The 18,496-nt window shown below is 47.1% G+C and overlaps 3 protein-coding genes and 1 long non-coding RNA gene across 4 annotated transcripts; 3 read left to right on the top strand and 1 right to left on the bottom strand.

Annotated features, from left to right (window-relative positions):
• Nucleotides 1-369: 369 nt before the first annotated feature.
• Nucleotides 370-1,457, bottom strand: LOC112883313. The gene is made up of 2 exons (XR_003226801.1): nt 848-1,457; nt 370-742 (listed from the first exon to the last, which is right to left on the bottom strand). It is a non-coding gene; the product is annotated as an uncharacterized LOC112883313 (long non-coding RNA).
• Nucleotides 1,458-2,850: 1,393 nt separating this feature from the next.
• Nucleotides 2,851-6,023, top strand: LOC112881508 (equilibrative nucleotide transporter 3-like). The gene is made up of 10 exons (XM_025946238.1): nt 2,851-3,710; nt 3,823-3,885; nt 3,976-4,080; nt 4,200-4,355; nt 4,447-4,590; nt 4,678-4,783; nt 4,873-5,048; nt 5,129-5,289; nt 5,399-5,657; nt 5,741-6,023. The coding sequence occupies exons 1-10, from the start codon at nt 3,678-3,680 to the stop codon at nt 5,846-5,848; spliced, it is 1,311 nt and encodes a 436-aa protein (XP_025802023.1). The 5' UTR covers nt 2,851-3,677; the 3' UTR covers nt 5,849-6,023.
• Nucleotides 6,024-9,334: 3,311 nt separating this feature from the next.
• On the top strand, nt 9,335-12,985 carry LOC112879447 (equilibrative nucleotide transporter 3-like). The gene is made up of 10 exons (XM_025943694.1): nt 9,335-9,640; nt 9,738-10,695; nt 10,785-10,889; nt 11,000-11,155; nt 11,253-11,396; nt 11,498-11,603; nt 11,684-11,854; nt 11,922-12,087; nt 12,201-12,459; nt 12,549-12,985. Exons 2-10 carry the CDS (start codon nt 10,654-10,656, stop codon nt 12,654-12,656), a joined length of 1,257 nt encoding a protein of 418 aa, XP_025799479.1. The 5' UTR covers nt 9,335-9,640; nt 9,738-10,653; the 3' UTR covers nt 12,657-12,985.
• A 1,204-nt stretch (nt 12,986-14,189) lies between these two features.
• LOC112883371 (equilibrative nucleotide transporter 3-like) lies at nt 14,190-18,048 on the top strand. The gene is made up of 9 exons (XM_025948664.1): nt 14,190-14,587; nt 15,245-15,311; nt 15,419-15,523; nt 15,882-16,037; nt 16,116-16,259; nt 16,399-16,504; nt 16,934-17,109; nt 17,212-17,372; nt 17,493-18,048. The coding sequence occupies exons 2-9, from the start codon at nt 15,270-15,272 to the stop codon at nt 17,857-17,859; spliced, it is 1,257 nt and encodes a 418-aa protein (XP_025804449.1). The 5' UTR covers nt 14,190-14,587; nt 15,245-15,269; the 3' UTR covers nt 17,860-18,048.
• Nucleotides 18,049-18,496: the final 448 nt, after the last annotated feature.

The raw sequence follows: 18,496 nt of genomic DNA, 5'->3' as shown, positions 1-18,496 counted from the left end.
AAAACCGCTTTTTTCATAATGAATTCCCTGAAAAAATAGTTAAACAAATAATTTCTTCAAAAAATACCCTAAATTACTGCTCAAATTAAACCCTTTTCCTTGAGTCAATGTCTAGATAAGATTTCTGAGTTAAAATTTTAAAAATCCCTTATCTGAGAATAAAATCCCTAAAATAATGGTTAAATAATTATCTTCCCGAGATAAATCTTCAAAAAGCCTCTAAAATCGGGTTCTTCTACGAATTTTCCAAATAGTTCTGCGACGTCCAGCCTCCGAACGTGAAAACTTAAACGATTTGCCGAAAGCACGCTGAGTGCCCTGTCGAACCCAGCCCTCGAGCATGGGAGCTGGAGGAGTCGAGGTTGCTAATGTTGCGTAAAACTAGTCAGGAACCAGTAAATGCAGTGTTATGGAAACGAGACTCCTTCAGTAAACTATACGTAGTACTAGTGTAGAATTCGGAGCAGTACTGGAAGTATGGAAACGAGATCCCTTCAGTAGAACTAGTAAATGGAGTAGTGCTAAAAGTGTGGGAACAATGCTGGTACACGTAGTACTGATGGAGACTTTAAACGGAGCAGTACTGAAATTACGGCAACAATGCCCCTCCAGCAATAACTGCTTTTTGTCAGAGAAGTGATTCACGAACGGTATGCTACTGAGCTCTTACTACTTGTTGCTCTTGCCACTCTCAGTTCCTGATCATTGTATGCCTCAACTGCACAAACAGAGCATACATCTCCTAGTATGAAGAAAAAAGCAGCAGGTGACAATCAGAACCACACTCTAATAGTATCTACTTGCAACGGAGCATAATTGACACAGGACGAGAGAACTAGGTAAATACCCGGAAGGCGCCTCTGTTGTGGAATGATGTCGCCTTCGAGTGCTGCCGCACTCCCTCCGCTCGTCCTCATGTAGGCGGATCAGGGAGGGGTATGAAATCGCAAGGGAGCCGCCGTCGTGCCCCACGAAATCGGAGCGGGGTGAGTGCCAGGGAGTTTCTGCCGTCCGTCTGCCCGAATGGCGTAGCTGCCTTGGAATGGCTGGGCTCGTGGAGCATGAGGGCCATGGCTGAAAAATCGTGGGGGAGATGGAGTTGTCGCCGTACCCGACGAAATCGGATCGGCGAGGGACGGGGACGCGCGAGGGAAGTGCCGGCGGCCGTCGCTCGGGATGTGTGGTGCCGTTGCAGTGGCGAGCAGCAAGGAGGCGCTGGTGCCACCGGCCGTCAGTGGTGGTCGCAGGCGTTGGGGGAAGGCCTCCGGTGGGGAGAAACGTCGGCGGCAAGGGAGGCCGGGGAAGAGAGGTGGTGCGGCACTGGTGTAGGCGACGGCAGCTGCACGTGTAGAGAGAGAGAGAGAAGTTGAAGATGAACGTGAGATACGGATGTGCCCGTACTCGGATTCTTAGAACGAAACGGCTGATGGATCGGGACTCATCAGGGTACGGGTAGGGCCGGGTCCAAACAATACCCAAGTGGAGAAAAATAAAATTAATTAATTCAGCTGCTTTAAGATTCATGCAGATTTTGTGAAAAGGACCAGCGGAGCAAAACTCTCTTACATAATATATTACTAAATGGTAAGTGCATGTCCCTTGTTTTCCTAAACTAGAGAGCTCAGTTCTATGCCACCTTCGTTCCTCATTCCTTTTGCTGCTGCTACGGTGGTACTTGTTTCTTGATCTATAAGGCCATCAAGTTGAACCTAGCATGCTTTGCAAGGAATAAGATCCTGGGTTGCCTACAACTCAGGCTTGTGGTTTCCACTATGAATAAAATGGTTACTTTGTTCAGTCAATAACCTGCTTTTGAAACGACTCTTGCTAAGGATCAGTTCTGCAAACATGGAATTCTGGTCACAGGGCTGCGCAACTTGGCTGGGTATAGGCTATTCTTCCTGAGCAGAGGATGGTGATCTGTAAGCTGGCAGTCGTGTTTAGTTCTTTCGTCGTCGTTTGCCTGCAACTGATTTTTGAGACGATCATGTGAACCTCAATTCGTTTCATCTCTTATTCGATTGACTCTCAGCAAGATTTTTACAGGGGTCAGATGAAGATGAATCCTCATGCCCGCCGTTTGCCTGGATGAAATACTCGAACAACCATGGATGCTGATGGCGTACACCGAAAGCCCTCCGTCGATGTATATACGTGAAATTCATTGCTGCGCACGCAGTGGCGTTGCGGCCCTCGACGCCGTCGACCGGCCATCGCGACCTCCGTGGCCGGCCTTGTGGATGCCCGCCATCCTCCCCAGCCCGGCGGCGCCCTAAAACTTCTCCGTCCTCCTCCGGTGTCCGGCCCTGTCGCGCGGAGAGCGCGGCTCCTACGTCCAGCCCAGCACGGAGGCGGCGGCGGCACAGTTCGAGGCGAGACCGCGAGAACACCCCAAGATGAATTCCAGTCTGTCGGACGGCCATGGCAGCAGGCAACAGCGGTCGTTGGATCGACATAGATGGCTCCGCGCTGCAGTATATGGTTGGGGACAGCGGCGGTCGCCGGTGGACAGCGGCCACGCCGGCCGCCGGCGTCTATGTCGCCGATCTGGAAACTTTACACAAAACCCCTCAATTTAGATCCTTACTATTAATGCGATCCAGATTTTTACATCCCGGATCGCGATTAGTAATCGCGATCCGATCCAGGGGTATATGAAAATCACGATCCAAATTTTTGCATATACCACTTAATTCGGATCGTGATTATTAATCGCGATCCAAATTAGAGGTGTTTATGTAAATACGTGATTCAATAATGGGTATCTCATTGTCTTCTCCCGTGCTCTCGGCGATTGACCGGCGTCGATGGCTACCACACCTCACCCGAGCGCTAGTCCGAAGGATATTGTCCGACGGGGGTGCTCCTCCTCTCTGTCCCTTCGCTAACCCCAGGTCCCTCCCGCCGGTCCGCCGGCGCGGCTTGCAAGGGCGAACCTGGGGCCTGGGGGCAGGGTCTCCCCCAGATCCGGGCTTCCTTCCAGGTCTTGTTCCGGCAGAATCTGCTCTCCTTTTCCCCTCGCCCTCTATGAAGTTTTGCCTAATGTCCGGTGCTCGACAGTATAAGCTCGATCGACTGTAATTCCAGTTCCAGATTGAGCTTCCATCGTGCCACGGCTACATATTAGTTACGGATGCAAATGGAACCTCCTCATTGAAATGTACCACAGCAACTAGGAAACATGAGAAGAGGTTCAGAGATGCACCACCACAACAGAAAGAATGCAGCTTGCACCTCTTGTTGAACAGGCCAGGAATGCTGTTTATGTGCTTCTCGAATTGCAACTTGAAGACCCGACTTATCTGTGTATTTCATGGTTATTCTCAGTTCTCAGTCTGTCAACATTTTTCTTGTCCCTGAAGCCAGAAGAATCGCTTTCGTTGAAGAAGATATTTTTCTTTTCCTGACTCAGCTCATGTGAGTGTGATCCCAGCTGGTGGTGGTAACACGCGAGGCCAGGACAGATATAATATTTCCATGTGCTTTTAGGCGTGTAAACAACTTCTTCTTAGATCACCTAACCTTCCACAGCGAGAGTGACATTTGTTTCTTTAATTTTGTTCCCCTCCTAGTTTGCTCTCTCTCTCTCTCTCTCTCTCTCTCTCTCTCTCTCCCGTTTGTTCTATTGGTGTTTCCTTTTGGCGTTTTCGGCAGACGTTTCTTCGCCCTTGTGCTCAATGGCTGCCTCTTCGTCTTACAGCCTAATCCCTGTAAGTGCCCTCAGTTTTCCAAAGTACATGGTTCAAAGCTTAATATATGTGACTTTATGCTACCAGTTTGACTCTTGCCGCTCTTCCCACTGCTTGTGTTATCGATCTCCAGGGCCGTCATAGTGAATTAGGCATGGAGTATGATGACAAACATACTGGAGCTGCTAAAACTCAGGTTTGTGCTAGTTGTTCTTGCTAAAGAGACGTTTTCAGTATCTTTCACATGCTGAATTTGGTGTTTGCATCGCTGGAATGCTGGTAACAGGGAAAGTCTTGGGGCATTTTCATCTGCTGGCTTCTTGGAAATGGATGTTTGTTTGGGTTCAATGGGATGCTTACAATTGAAGATTACTACACGTACATCTTCCCGGTATGAATATCTGCATGACTGTTACTTCCATCATATATTTTTTTAAAGAAATATCAAATTTACATGAATTTTTACTGGTTCATATAGGTAGTTTAACAAATTATGCCTTCTGAATGCAGAAGTACCATCCAACTAGAATTATAACTCTCGCCTATCAGCCCTTTGTTCTGGTCACAACCGCCATATTTACGTATCATGAGGCAAAGGTCAACACTAGGTTGCGCAACTTGGCAGGATACATGCTATTCTTCTTGAGTTCATTTGGAGTGATTATTGTAAGTCCTGCTGATTACAGCCTACTGGCACATACATGTTCTGAACTGCGAACACATTATACCAAACGTCACTTGTTCTTTTCTGGGGTAGCTGGATGTCTTATCTTCAGGAGGTGGTGGAATCGCCCCATTTGTTGGTGTATGCATTATTGCCGCTGCTTTTGGCATAGCCGATGGTCATGTTCAAGGTGGGATGACTGGTGATCTGTCCCTAATGTGCCCAGAATTCGTTCAGGTACCATTTTATATAACCATGATTACAACAACAATTTTTACTACAATCATTTGGTCAGGATTTGCTTATTATAAACTTACCGTGCAGTCATTCTTTGCCGGCATAGCTGCATCGGGTGCAATAACCTCGGCACTGAGGTTCTTCACAAAGGCGTATTTTGAGAATTCCAGAGATGGGCTTCGCAAAGGAGCTAGTATGTTTATAACAACTAGAGTTCCATTTACTGTTTCATGAAAGCCAAAGTTATTGATGCATCTGTATAAACTGCATATTTGATGGCAGTGTTATTCTCCTCAATATCATGCTTCTTTGAGCTGCTATGCGTTCTACTTTATGCTTTCGTATTCCCTAAGTTGCCAATTGTGAAATTCTACCGTTCAAGAGCGGCCTCTGAGGGGTCCTTGACGGTCACTGCTGACCTAGCTGCTGGAGGCATCAAAAGTCGCTCAAATCCATTGGTATGCACTTAAGTGACAGAAACCCTTGTTTCAGTTGGAAAAAGAATCTCAAAATGCTGAATTTCTGATGGATTGATCAGGCTGAAGAAGCTCCTGCTCACACTGAACGATTAAGCAACAAGCAGTTGCTACACCAGAATATGGACTATGCTCTGGACATCTTCTTGATCTATATCCTGACACTATCGATTTTTCCAGGGTTTTTGGCTGAAGACACTGGGTCACATAGTTTGGGTTCTTGGTATTAACCTATTTCAATTTATTTATTCAGCTGACTATGTTCACCTCTTTGTCATTGCAAAATCATGTATGATAGTGGTGATCAATCAGTGCTTTCATTCACAATTCAGGTATGTGCTTGTCTTGATCGCAAGCTTTAATGTGTCCGACCTAATTGGAAGATACTTGCCTCTGATAGAGCAAATCAAGCTGACATCCAGAAAGGGGCTACTACTCGCAGTCATCTCAAGGTTCCTGCTCATCCCTGCGTTCTACTTCACTGCGAAGTATGGTGACCAGGGCTGGATGATCATGTTAACGTCGTTTCTTGGATTGAGCAATGGACATCTCACTGTCTGCGTCCTCGCTGAGGCTCCCAAAGGCTACAAGGTTGGGGTGTGAGCAATTTTGAGCCACCATGGATGTTTTCAACTGTGTATTCCTGAAGGAATGTACATGCTTGTGTTTCGCAGGGTCCAGAACAAAATGCCTTAGGAAACCTGCTGGTGCTTTTCCTCTTGGCAGGTATATTTGTTGGCGCTGTTTCTGATTGGTTGTGGCTCATAGGCAAAGGATGGTGAAGCCAAACTATTTTTTTTTCACGGGTTCAACCATGCAAACAAGCAGATCGCAACTGATATCTCGTGTTAGTAGTTGACAGAAAAGTGTATTTTTTTCCATCGCAAATTAGTATGAATGATCCTATTCACATGGTATGCACTTGTTACAGTGCTGAAGTACTAAATGTCTTGCCGACTAGATATTTTAGTGATGCTGATGCTTACGGTATTTATTAGTTGAACGGAAAAAGTCGTGTTGGACCTGAGCTGAGCAAGCCCAAAATGGTACACATGATGCGATTGCGGCCCGGCTTTTGGACCGTTACCAATCCCTCTTTTATCAAATGGGCTGCACTTGATTATGCCTATAAGGATGCTACTTATTCACGGAAACTTGTGGACATACGATTCAGTGATTCAAGAATTTAAGCATTTAGTTTGGTCTCGGCCGGTGGGGGAATTCTCTCTCTAGCTGAGAGCCCCCCTCCGCCGGTGACCACTCAGGAAATTCTGGGAATTCAGGATTGGAGGGAGCCTTCAGATGGGTCCAGCGATCCTAGCGTCCTCCCTGATAGGTGGGGGAGTGATGATGATGATGAGGAGGACTATCCTGGCTATAATGCTAAATCGAGATCCTCACCGTGGCCGCAAAAGACTGTTTTCCGGCGGCTGGAAAATGACGATGGCTCCCGTTCATCGTCGGACTAGGGGAATTCGGGAGGGTCGTCTCCAGGCTGCCCTTGCGGACAGCGAGCTCTCGGCTGGTCGCTGCCACGGCCGCTGACATTTGGCCGCTTGCCTCCCATGTGGCACTGCTCTTCGGGTGGCACCCCGAGCACACCTCCATCTGATGTGGACATCCTTTGGTCTCCTCCCGAAGCCTTCTGTCGCGCGGAGACACCTCCGCCTGTGGCTGACCCCATGTGTTTTGGGGTGTTGCTGTCCTCGCCACGGATGGTGAACTCACCCTTGGGCTGCAACACCCCGGGGGATCATCAGACAACCTTGCGGGATGCCCAGATGACCCCAGCATGGGATCCCATGCTACTCGAAGCAGAAATCCAGCCCGACACTTTGCCCCGATCGTGGATTCGGCCCACGCTCATGGCCGAGTCGACTACTCCCTCGCCGCATGCTAGACATGACTCTTAGCCGGATGGTGGCTGCGACGTCTCTGCTGCGGATTTGGAAAGGGTATGTTTTGATGATGTCTAAACTTCGGTCGCGGTTCTGGACTCACCACCCTCCCGGCGCAATGTTAACACCGCCGAAGGGCCCCTCCCCTCGCTGCCTTTTCATATCCAAGCTGATGCTTGCACGCCGGTTCGACAGGTCGTTGCAAATTCTGCAATGAATATATGCAGGGAGGCTCCTTCACCTGTGGCCGCTGCCCCGCCACCTCGCCGTCATGCACGTTCCCCACCAAAGATGGTGGCCATTCGACGCAGCGAGCGGCTTGCAAGGAAGTCCAGACACCGGCCGGGCCACGAAGCCCGCGATCCAGGCGCAAAACGTTCTCATGAAGCACCTTGGCATGGCTCCCACCAATGCCGCGCCGGATACTTCCTCGTACCAGCAATGTGGGATACGTTCTCGGGCACCCTCTCCTTGTGGCAAGCTGAAGCCCTTGAAGAGCTGCTGCCAAATTCCGCTCCCATGGTAGTAGCTGATGAGTCGGAACCGTTGGATAATTAGCAGTTGCTTTTGCTCTCTTTGGTCGCCAAACTGTTATTTATGAATTTTGAAAACTTATTAGTATGGAATGTCCGGGGTCTGAACTCGAGGGCCCGACGTTCGGTGGTTAGAGAGCTGAGATTTTCTCTTGTTTCCCTGCAGGAAACGAAGCTTGATGATTGTCCTGCCTTGCTGGTTTTGACTTGTTTCACCGTCCTGCTTCCCATACTTGTGGTGGCATTCTGTTCGCCTGGAATAGAGACCAATGGGATTGCTCTAATCCTATCTTTCGCGACTACTCGCCGGCGAAGGTTGTCAACCGTTCCTCTAATGATGATTGGTGGATTACCAGTGTCTATGGGCCCCAAAGCTATGGTGAAAAAGTCCTCTTTCTAGACGAGCTGCGCTCTGTTAAAGCTGGGTGTACTGGTCCCTTTCTCCTTTGCGGCGACTTCAACCTGATTTACAGAGCGGAAGACAAAAACAATACCATTCTAAATCATAGAATGATGGGTCGCTTCCGTCGATTTATCGACGACACTGAGCTGCAAGAGCTACATTTGAATGGGCGGCGCTTCACTTGGAGCAGTGAGAGGGACAACCCTACGCTTGAGCGACTGGATAGAGTCTTCACTTCTGAAGACTGGATGCTCCTTTATCCCAATCACGTTCTCTCCACCCTTGCCTCGGAATGTTCCGACCACGCCCCACTCCGGCTTTCCACCGCAACACCCCTGAATAGTTTCAGGCGGTTTTATTTTGAAAATATTTGGCCTAAGTTTGAGGGGTTCTTGCACGTGGTGGAGGCGGCTTGGACATGCCCTAGGACTGATGCTGATGCCTTCTGCACCTTGGATTACAAGCCGCGCAACACTGCCAAAGCACTGCAAAGCTGGAGCGCCAAACATGTCGGCTCGGTCCGATTGCAGCTAGCTATTGCCAAGGTGCTTGCCCTCCGCTTCGACTGAGCCCAGGAGTTTAGACAGCTTGCTCCCCATGAGCTGAGATTGCGACGAAAAGCGAAGCTCAACTGTGTCGGCCTAGCATCTTTGCTAAGAACAATCACAAGGCAACGCTCTCGGTTAACTTATCTTGCTGAAGGTGATGCTAATACAAGGTTTTTCCACTTGCAAGCGTGCCATCGAAATCGGAAGAGCGCTGTTGGCAATATCTTGGTGGATGACATGGTGCTGATCAATGATGAGGAAATTGCTCATTAAGGTTTCAATGTGAATTCATATTTAATTCTGTTTATTAGTTCTCGCGGTACACATCGAATCACTCACCTAGATATTTTTAAAATTAAAGGATAATTTATCATCACAACTAAAATCTCTCAAATAAAAATATACATTACTGGTCCGCAAATAAACAAATATATTTCTAAAAATATATAAATCTTTAATTATATTTTTGAAGGTATTTTCTTTTCTCCAAAATTCATGTTCCAGAGAGATACACTATAAAATATAGCGATGGGAAAAAATATAAATGGTAGCTCTTGATCAACGCCATGCTATTAGGATAACAAAATAACAATGGGATGATTAAATTAAAATTTATGCATCCATTTATTTTGAAGTAAAAAATCACAAATACCGGCATAAAAGTTAGACACCAGCGCTATTTGCGCGGGCCACCTTGCTAGTTTGGGAGTTACTATCATTTATTTTGTGCCTCGTAAAGGTTCTTTATTTGCGGGCAGCTAATTATTAATCTGGGAGAATTATTAATTTGAGTTGGACTTGGGCTGAGCAAACCCAGGATGATGCCATTACAGCCCAATATTTCAACCCATTTGCAGCCCAGTCGTACGCCGATCTACTCGCCGCCGTTTTCTCCGGCTTTTTGGCCGTTCCAACCTCTCGTCATGCTCATCTCCGGCGGCGGCGGCGCACAACTGCCGGCCATCCCTCTTCGCGCGTTCCATGGATGGCGGAGAGCCGGAGATTGACTGATGCTTCCTTCCAGTGCTACCTCCGCCTACCTCCACTCTCCTGGTTAGCCCCTGCTGCCAGCCTACGCCACCACGCCTCGTGGGCGGAAATGGCTGGAATTGGGGCTGCTTCAAGCCGAGATTCTCAGGCCAAAGCGATAGGAACGGTTCCTCTCCTCGTCGCGCATATGCACCCGTACTAGGTATGTGGCTCGTGGTCGCTTCATCAAACATTTTTTTAGTTCAAGAATTCGCTCCACATCCTGTATTCGCTTGTCACCTCTCACCTGGAAATAGCAGCCGCAAGTCCACTCCGTCGCACTCACCGTACTCACTGCTCCGACGGCAGAACTGCAGGAGTTCAATTTCTTGATGAACGACCTACGGTGCAGGCAGAGGGATCCTGAATGAAGATGTCATCTGTCGCTTTTGCAACAAAATCCATTGGATCATTGGATGACACTACAAAAAGTCAAAAAAAAAACTAGATAAGGTATCACTGCCTTGTCCCTAGTAGTGCTGATTGATCTCTAAAAAAGTCCTGTCATGGGCTGTAAGCAACACAGCAATTATGCTACAATTGGTGAGGCATGTGGCAGTATGTGATACCCGGTTGAGCATGGGTTGTTATGGCCCAATGTGAATCCGAGAGTTTCCATGCATTGATTCAAATTCAACGACCCTTCAAAAAAAAAATTGCAATGATTCAAGGAACTATTTTTTTTATCCCCAGGATCGAGACTTGAAAGGTTAAAATACTACCACTTGCTATACTGAACAATGGGTACGCATCTTTGTTATCACCAATTTTTCTTGCTCAGCGTCATGTGGATGTGATTGTGGTCCCATCTGCTGGAATGAAGATATGAAGCAAGCATCTATAAAATGCTTTCATGTGATGGCCTAGGTTGGACAGAGTATTTTCTGTTGGTTCATCTAACCTCAAACCAGTCCTCTCCAGAGTGCAGCCTCTTCTTCCTTTCCTAGCCTGCTCATTCCTCTTTGTTCCTTCTGTTAGTTCAAACTTCCTGGCCTTCTGCCTATATATATGCTTCCCTAGATTTTCTATGTTTGATGCACAGATCCTCATCTTAGAGTGTCATCCTGGTAAGTAGTCTTTGTTTTCCAAGTGCCGGTTTTCTGCACATGTCTTTGTGTGATCCTTTTTACTCAATGCTTGTTTTTTATCCGTAGGGCCATCAAAGTGACATGAAATATGGTATACGAGAAAGAAGACCCTTCGTTTGCTGCAAATCAGGTTTGCGTTAGCTCTAGTAGTGAAATGGTTCTTGTGATCTCTTAACTTACAACAAGTTGGTTTCTGCAACAATTGTATACTGACCTTAGGGAAAATATTGCGGGATTTTCATATGCTGGCTTCTGGGAAATGGATGCCTCTTTGGGTTCAACAGCATGCTTACTATTGAAGATTACTACATATACCTTTTCCCGGTATGAACTGCATGCAGTATTGTTGTTCTCTTCTTAGTTCTCCAACTATGTCAAAATTACTGAGACAAAAGGATGTTCTGTTTAACAGATTTTATGCTTTCTGAATGCAGAAGTACCACCCCACTAGAGTTGTTACACTGACATATCAACCATTCGTCCTCGCCACAACGACAATATTCACATATCATGAAGCAAAGGTCAACACTAGGTTGCGCAATTTGGCGGGGTACACTCTGTTCTTGTTGAGCTCATTTGCAGCAATCATTGTAAGCATAACTGATTGCACTCGCACGTTCTTGTTTGAATAGCTAATCTGTTGTACCATATCTCACATGTTCGCTAATTTTTTCTCATACGTTGCAGCTGGATGTTGCAACTTCAGGAAGAGGTGGAATGGCACCCTTTATTGGCATATGTATCATTGCCGCTGCTTTTGGGGTTGCTGATGGTCATGTTCAAGGTGGGATGACGGGTGATCTCTCTCTGATGTGCCCAGAGTTCATCCAGGTACCATTTCGGGAGAATTTTGTTTCTTTGGAAGATTCAAGAAACACAGTTTGGTTCTTGACTTGCAGTGTAGCTTATTGGTTAATTTGTTTTATTATCAGTCCTTCTTTGCTGGATTAGCTGCATCAGGAGCGATAACCTCTGCGTTGAGGTTGGTAACGAAAGCAGCTTTCGAGAATTCCCGAGATGGACTTCGCAAAGGAGCTAGTATGTTAGAGACAACTATGGATAAATTTGCACCCGTTGACCTGTATCTGATATATTTACTTGCTTGAAAATTTACGCAGTGCTCTTCACCTCAATATCGTGCTTCTTTGAGCTGCTGTGTGTTCTGCTATATGCTTTCATCTTCCCTAAGTTGCCAATTGTGAAGTACTATCGTTCAAAAGCAGCTTCAGAGGGATCTCTGACAGTCACTGCTGATCTTGCTGCTAAATCGCCCAAATCCAACGGTACTGTATTAATTGGCAGCAAGTTTTGTATGGTTGTTACCTAATCCACTGAAATTAAATTTTGTATGAATTTTTCAGTCTGAAGAGGACCCTGCATGTGTTGAGCGTTTGAGCACCAAGCAACTGCTACTGCAGAACATAGACTATGCATTGGACATGTTCCTGATCTATATATTGACTTTGTCGATCTTCCCAGGGTTTTTAGCTGAAGATACTGGTTCACACAGCTTGGGCTCTTGGTAGTTTGCTATCTGAATTTCTGTAGTTGACTGTCGACTGATAGGACCTAAAAGTTTGTGTTGTTATCAAAGGACAAAAGATTGCACTCACACTATGCCACATCATTATGCAGGTATGCGCTTGTTTTGATCGCGAGCTATAATGTGTGGGATCTGATTGGAAGATACGTACCTCTGATCGAGCAAATCAAACTGAGGTCTCGGAAAGGCCTCCTAGTCGCAGTTGTTTCACGGTTATTGCTCATCCCTGCATTCTACTACACCGCAAAGTATGGCGATCAGGGCTGGATGATCATGCTAACGTCATTTCTGGGTTTGAGCAACGGATATCTCACCGTGTGCGTCCTCACTGAGGCGCCCAAAGGGTACAAGGTTAGTGTATAAGTGCTCCGAGCTCACCATAGGAGAATCACTGTGTATTATAACATCTGACCAAGTTGTCTACATGATGGTGGATGCAGGGACCGGAACAAAACGCTTTGGGCAACTTGCTTGTGCTCTGCCTCTTGGGAGGCATCTTCTGCGGGGCCGTTCTTGATTGGGTGTGGCTCATAGGCAAAGGGTGGTGACCTGATCATGTATCATGTTTTCCTCTCGTCGTCTCCCAGCGTGTGGTTGCAATCAAGCGCCACACAGCATTTGGATCATCTTCCACCGACGATTTCACTTCCTATCGCACATCGCACCACATTTTTCACGGGTTCAGATCTGCGCAAAAAAGGGGAAGGGAAGACCGGAAGAAGTAACGGAAGGACACGATGAAGTGTACAATTTCATGCAATACTGTACGATGTTGGGAAGTGGCATCACTGATGTCCTTGTGTACCAGTTTGCACAGTTCTGTTGAGCACAGGTTTCAGATTTTTTGAAGAAAAAAAAAGAGAGGCTTGTAACTGAACAGGGCAAATGTACCTTTTGATGAGAAAGCTTGATGCTTATTAAAGAGCGGCTCAGCTCAACCATATCGAAATAGAAAAAAAAGGATTCTTGCTACGCTTGCTGCTCCAGAAGGCATCTGATACAATCATGCAGACGACGACAGGTTGTCAGCATTGTTGATGGGCGGGCCTCCTGGATTAGGTTCTGAATTCTGATGCGTGCGAAATACCAATCCGTTGATATCGACAGGGACCAGATGCCTAGTGCCTTGAAACATGGTTCAGGCCCACACTCACGGGTAAAGCACAAAATTAAGATTCCCTTTTTTCTTAATAAATTTTAGATTAGGAACATCACATTCACAGGTTCACAGCGTTTGACTGGCGAAAAGGCGTGCAGGAAAAGCTGCGACTTGGAAGCAACGGGTGGCATAAACTGAGCAAAATAGTCCAAAGTGGCCGGCAAGGAAGAGAAAAGGACAAGATGAGAAACCTAGCCATGCAAGAACACACTAAACTACTACTATCAAGTACTACTCCCAACTGTTGATCTTTTTTAACAAAAGAAAACAATTAAAAAGCTCTCAAGTTGAGGGGAGTGGATCCCAGTTTTTCCAATGATGAGCGAGGCTGCGTGTGGCTGAGGATGAGGTTAGCGGATTCCGGTCCCACTACGGCCGGCGTCACTGTCCCCTCCAACTCCAAAGTCTCCTGTCAAATTGAGCGGAGCCTCCCGTTCCCTTTGCTCGATTCTCCCTGTGCCGTGCAGTGCAGCGACGCCCATGAGCTTCTTCCGCCTCTTTCTCTCAGAAAAATTAGAGAGCTTTCCTTGGAGAAAGCAAAGAACAGAAAAGGATACGGCTAGCAGATAAGATCCACCACCGTGCCTCTTGAACTGGCAGCCGATCCACGAGGTCGATCTTTTATTTAGATCCCGATCTGCCAGCCGGTTTTAAAACCCGGTTGCATTTGACTCCATGTTTAGCACGGCGACATATTTTTTTTAAAAAATAGAATCATTGAGGATGACGCGGAACCATGTCACGGTCACGCAAAACAAAACGCCAGGGCTCGAGAGGATTCTCTTTCTGGCCACGAGCGTTGACGCCGCGCGTGGGGACGGTGTGAACGCCGTCCGATTTCGTCCAACCCATCCGTCATCAGCGGTATCCATCCATCCCCGTCCCGGCCATAGCTCGCTCGCCGTGCCGCGCCCCCGAGAGAACGCACGAATAGTTTGCGCCGCCGTTCCCTCGCGCACGCAGGCCGCGCCTAGTCGGCTCACGGAACGCGCACGCGTTGGCGCTGGCGCGATGGGTTCCCAGAGATTCTGCCGAGGCGAGGCGAGCGAGAGGAGGGAGGGGTCAAAGCCCCAGAGAGTCGGGGAGAGAGAGAGGTTGGAGATTCCAGCTGCTACATCCCCGCGTAAATCTCAACTGCTATATATACATCCACGCGCGCGCGCACCGTCAGATACCGCGCCCCAGCTCTAACCGTCCGGTTCCTGCTCCCTCCTCTCGGTCGTTGCCCTGCCCCCGGCTTCCCCGGCCGCCGCCTCGCTCGCGTGCGGGCCGCCTGCCGCCGCCGCCGGGTGGGCTGGGGTTTGACTGCTGCGCCGGCCGGTGAGTGCTACTTCTTCCTCCCGTCCCGTCTCGCCTGCCTCAGCTCTCCTCCTCCTCCTCTGGACTCTGGTCTCGGTGGTGTCCGCTAAGGCCGATTCCTTCCGGGGTTGATGCGGTGCGCGCCTGTTTGGGGTGCTCCGACGATTTCCAATCGGGTCTCATGCGCCATGCGCGTGCTTCAACCTTCAGGCTTCAGCAGATCGATCTGCTCCCCTGCGAGGCTGCTACTTCAGTAGCATCCTTGCGGTTTGCTGTTTTATGATGCGCGCTTATCTTGACTGAGCGGCGCGCCGGTGCGTACCGGATTCGGTGGCGTGTACTTCGGTTCGGTGGTAGGTAGCAGCAGCCAGCAGTGAGTACCGACGGGTGCCTTGCACGTCTGAGACTTCCATAGCCAGACGGATGTGCCTAGCCAGTTCCGTCGTGTCATAGATATCTGGATATGGCGGAATTGGGATCGATTCTGCTTTTCCTCCTTTGGGGAAAGATAAATTTGGAAATCAATCTTCTGAAATCTGCATCCCTTAGACGACCATCTTGCTATAATGATTCTAGCTACGATGCCAGACATAATTGGGAAACTTGATGTGCATTTTGAGTTTTTCCATTGATGATGTCTGGGTCCAAATTGCGTGTCTGAATCTTTGCTTTTTATAGGCGCAGGTGAATATATAGAGTAACCATGAGCACGTACGTAGCAGGTGCCGAGGCACCTCAAGTCAAGGTACCTTCTCTTCTGTTCTGCAAGTGCAGACACAGGTCAATTCAGTGTTGTTAACTGCAAATTAATTTGTACTGACGAGGCTCTGTGTTTGGTTCTGAAATTGGCAGGGGAAGTTCCTTGGTATATTTATCTGCTGGCTTTTGGGGAATGGAAGCCTTTTCGCGTGGAACAGTATGCTCACCATCGAAGATTACTACGGGCATCTGTTCCCGGTACATGCTTTCGAGACTCAATTGATGGTTCGAATAGGTTCAGTAGCAGCAAACATTCAATTGAGAAACATGGGGGTGGGGGGGGGGGGGGGGGTCGCATCCCTGATTCATCTTGATTCTTGGGGTAAACTGAATGGAACAAGGATTTTGCTTCTTGATTCAGTTAGCATTAAATATTGAAATGTCCTAGTGAATGATATGCTAATTTCATTTCTACTGATATGGTTCAATTTATCTCATTGTTCTCAGTTCAGTCCATGAGTAATGGTTACTTAGAAGTTAAAATTAATCCCTTATTCGTTGATGTACTTGTTGTATTCATACATTCAAATTTGAAACAAATATGTAATTTTTGCAGGATTACCACCCAACAAGAGTCCTCACACTAGCTTATCAGCCTTTTGCCTTTGGAATAACCCTCATCATGACATACTATGAAGCAAAGATGAACACAAGACGGAGAAATCTTGCAGGATTTTCCCTTTTCTTCCTCGGTTCTTTTGCATTGATAATTGTAAGTGCATTGCTTCCAACAATTAAAGAATGTTAGTGTTCCAGCATATCAGCTCACCTACCACGTCTGTTGTTCTAGCTGGATATTGCTACTAAAGGACGGGGTGGGCTTGGAGTCTTCGTTGGTGTATGCATAATCAGCGCCATATTTGGGACGGCTGATGCGAATTGTCAAGGCGCATTGGTTGGTGACCTATCCTTAATGTGCCCAGAGTTCGTTCAGGTAACATCTCACATTCTCTTTTCAGTGTTTTGTGGTGCTGCCATTGAACTGAATTTCATATGCCGATCTGGCAGGTTTTTTTATTATTTAGGTTTCAGAGGCCGTATTTCATTATTTATATTGTGCTTTGAGTTTTCAGTCCTTCATGGCGGGCTTGGCTGCATCAGGGGTTCTAACATCAGCCTTGAGATTAGTCACTAAAGCAGCTTTTGAGAGCTCAAAAGATGGTCTTCGCATTGGAGCTAGTAAGTCCGAATTTTGTGAGACATTCGCAGATTTAGTTAATTCATATTTTCGTTTGAAAATTATATAAAAAAATCTTGACACTTCCAAAATAAAACTATTTGAATTCTGAAGCAAATGTGAGGAATTGAAAGGGATGATCAACAGAATTAGTTTATATAGATGGTTTATATATGTGTGTGTTTTTGGTTATTTTTCTCTAGAATATAATTGCTATGACAAATAGAACTACGGATTTGCATCTGTTTTAACCAAGAAGCTCGCCTTATTTACTTCTATTTGCTGGATTAAGTCTTACAAAATAGGATTTGTGTTTATAACTCTCTTCTTCCCTTTGATATTGGACCCTCTGTTTCAGTCTTCTTTACAAATCTAACAATGGACCATGATTTCTATTTGTCAAATAATCCGTCTTTCATTACTTTATGCAGTACTGTTCTTTTCAATCACTTGCCTGTTCGAGCTGGCGTGCCTCCTCTTATACACGTTCGTCTTCGCCAAACTACCCATCGTGAAGTACTACCGCTCGAAGGCTGCCGCCGAAGGCAGCAAGACTGTTGCCAGCGACCTGGCTGCTGCAGGGATCATCTCTGATCAACAGGCACAAGTATGTGTGCCCCTCTGTCAGATACCAAATGGTTATGCGTTTCCCTGTAGCTTTGCCATTCGAGATCGAATGCTGATGATGTAAAGTGCGTGAATCCCGCAGGTCGAGGAGGATCCACAGAAACACAAGCGCCTGACCACAAAAGAGCTACTGATGGAGAACATAGACTACGCGTTCGATATCTACCTGATATACGTCCTGACGCTGTCGATCTTCCCGGGATTTTTGTCTGAAGACACCGGAGCACACAGCCTGGGAACATGGTGAAGTTTCTTGCTTTCTAGATTCTACAAATCACTCCCATGAAACATCCAACTCTTGATGAAACATTGGATGGTGCCTGAACTCTGGAGTGCCGCCATTTCTGACGAAAATTGATGCAGGTACGCGCTTGTGCTGATCGCCATGTACAACGTGTGGGACCTGATCGGGAGGTACGTGCCGCTGATCCAGTGCCTCAAGCTGACCTCCCGGAAGGGCATGATGGCGGCGATCCTGGCGCGGTTCTTGTTCATCCCGGCCTTCTACTTCACGGCCAATTACGGCAACCAGGGTTACATGATCTTCCTGACCTCCTTCCTGGGGCTAACCAACGGGTACCTCACCGTGTGCGTGCTCATGGAGGCGCCCAAGGGGTACAAGGGCCCCGAGCAGAACGCGCTCGGGAATGTGCTCGTCGTCTGCCTCCTCGGTGGCCTCTTCTCCGGCGTCGTGCTCGACTGGCTGTGGCTCATCGGCAAGGGCTGGTGATTCCGTCTCCAGCGCATGGGTCAATTAGATTTTATTACTGTAGATCTCTGTTCCTCCCCGCTCTGGGTCGCTCTACAACCTGCACTTGTTTTCCCTCGAGGTTGAGAAAAAAAGAACTTCTCTTTAGGTAGCTAGTCAAGAATATGGATGGTGTAATTTGGCTCCATTTTAATTTCTCTTTCAAATGCAGTTACTCATTTTCATTCCCAACCTTTGGGTGCTGTATTTGTTGGAAATCATATATTTGAAGTGAAATATGATTAGAGTTAGTTAAGAATCGAACAGCGTTTTTGGTTCACGTCATCAGATGTTCCGGACTCCGGAATCATCCAATCCAAAAACCGAAGCGAGTGCTAGTTTAGATAAGCTGGCAATGAACTAAGGTCCTGAACTACTAAAATTTTCTCCTTGAGTCATACAACAATCCATGCAACCACCAAATATTGAACACCTCCATTTTCCTTTCCTTCCATTTACCACTTCAACAGTAGATGTTCAAAATGAGAAAACCGAATGGGTCCAAAAATCCATAGCAACCAATTCAAGGGCTTTTGGCCACCTTGCCAAAAATATGAGTACAATTTGAAAGTAGCATAGACGTTGAACAGTTTATTTCATTTTCTGTTTGTATATTTAA

The sequence above is a fragment of the Panicum hallii genome, chromosome 2 (genome assembly GCF_002211085.1).
Source record: "Panicum hallii strain FIL2 chromosome 2, PHallii_v3.1, whole genome shotgun sequence".
Lineage (NCBI taxonomy): Eukaryota > Viridiplantae > Streptophyta > Magnoliopsida > Poales > Poaceae > Panicum > Panicum hallii.
This window is presented reverse-complemented; position numbering and strand designations above follow the sequence as displayed.

Bases quoted from the DNA above. Each gene is read 5' to 3' on its own strand.
- LOC112881508 (XM_025946238.1), top strand. From the start codon at position 3,678: ATGGCTGCCTCTTCGTCTTACAGCCTAATCCCT. The intron at 4,591-4,677 runs GTACCATTTTAT...CTTACCGTGCAG, and splicing joins TGTGCCCAGAATTCGTTCAG to TCATTCTTTGCCGGCATAGC. The intron at 5,049-5,128 runs GTATGCACTTAA...TGGATTGATCAG, and splicing joins AAAGTCGCTCAAATCCATTG to GCTGAAGAAGCTCCTGCTCA.
- LOC112879447 (XM_025943694.1), top strand. From the start codon at position 10,654: ATGGTATACGAGAAAGAAGACCCTTCGTTTGCTGCAAATCAG. The intron at 11,156-11,252 runs GTAAGCATAACT...CATACGTTGCAG, and splicing joins GCTCATTTGCAGCAATCATT to CTGGATGTTGCAACTTCAGG. The intron at 11,397-11,497 runs GTACCATTTCGG...TTTTATTATCAG, and splicing joins TGTGCCCAGAGTTCATCCAG to TCCTTCTTTGCTGGATTAGC.
- LOC112883371 (XM_025948664.1), top strand. From the start codon at position 15,270: ATGAGCACGTACGTAGCAGGTGCCGAGGCACCTCAAGTCAAG. The intron at 16,505-16,933 runs GTAAGTCCGAAT...TACTTTATGCAG, and splicing joins TGGTCTTCGCATTGGAGCTA to TACTGTTCTTTTCAATCACT. The intron at 17,373-17,492 runs GTGAAGTTTCTT...AAATTGATGCAG, and splicing joins GCACACAGCCTGGGAACATG to GTACGCGCTTGTGCTGATCG.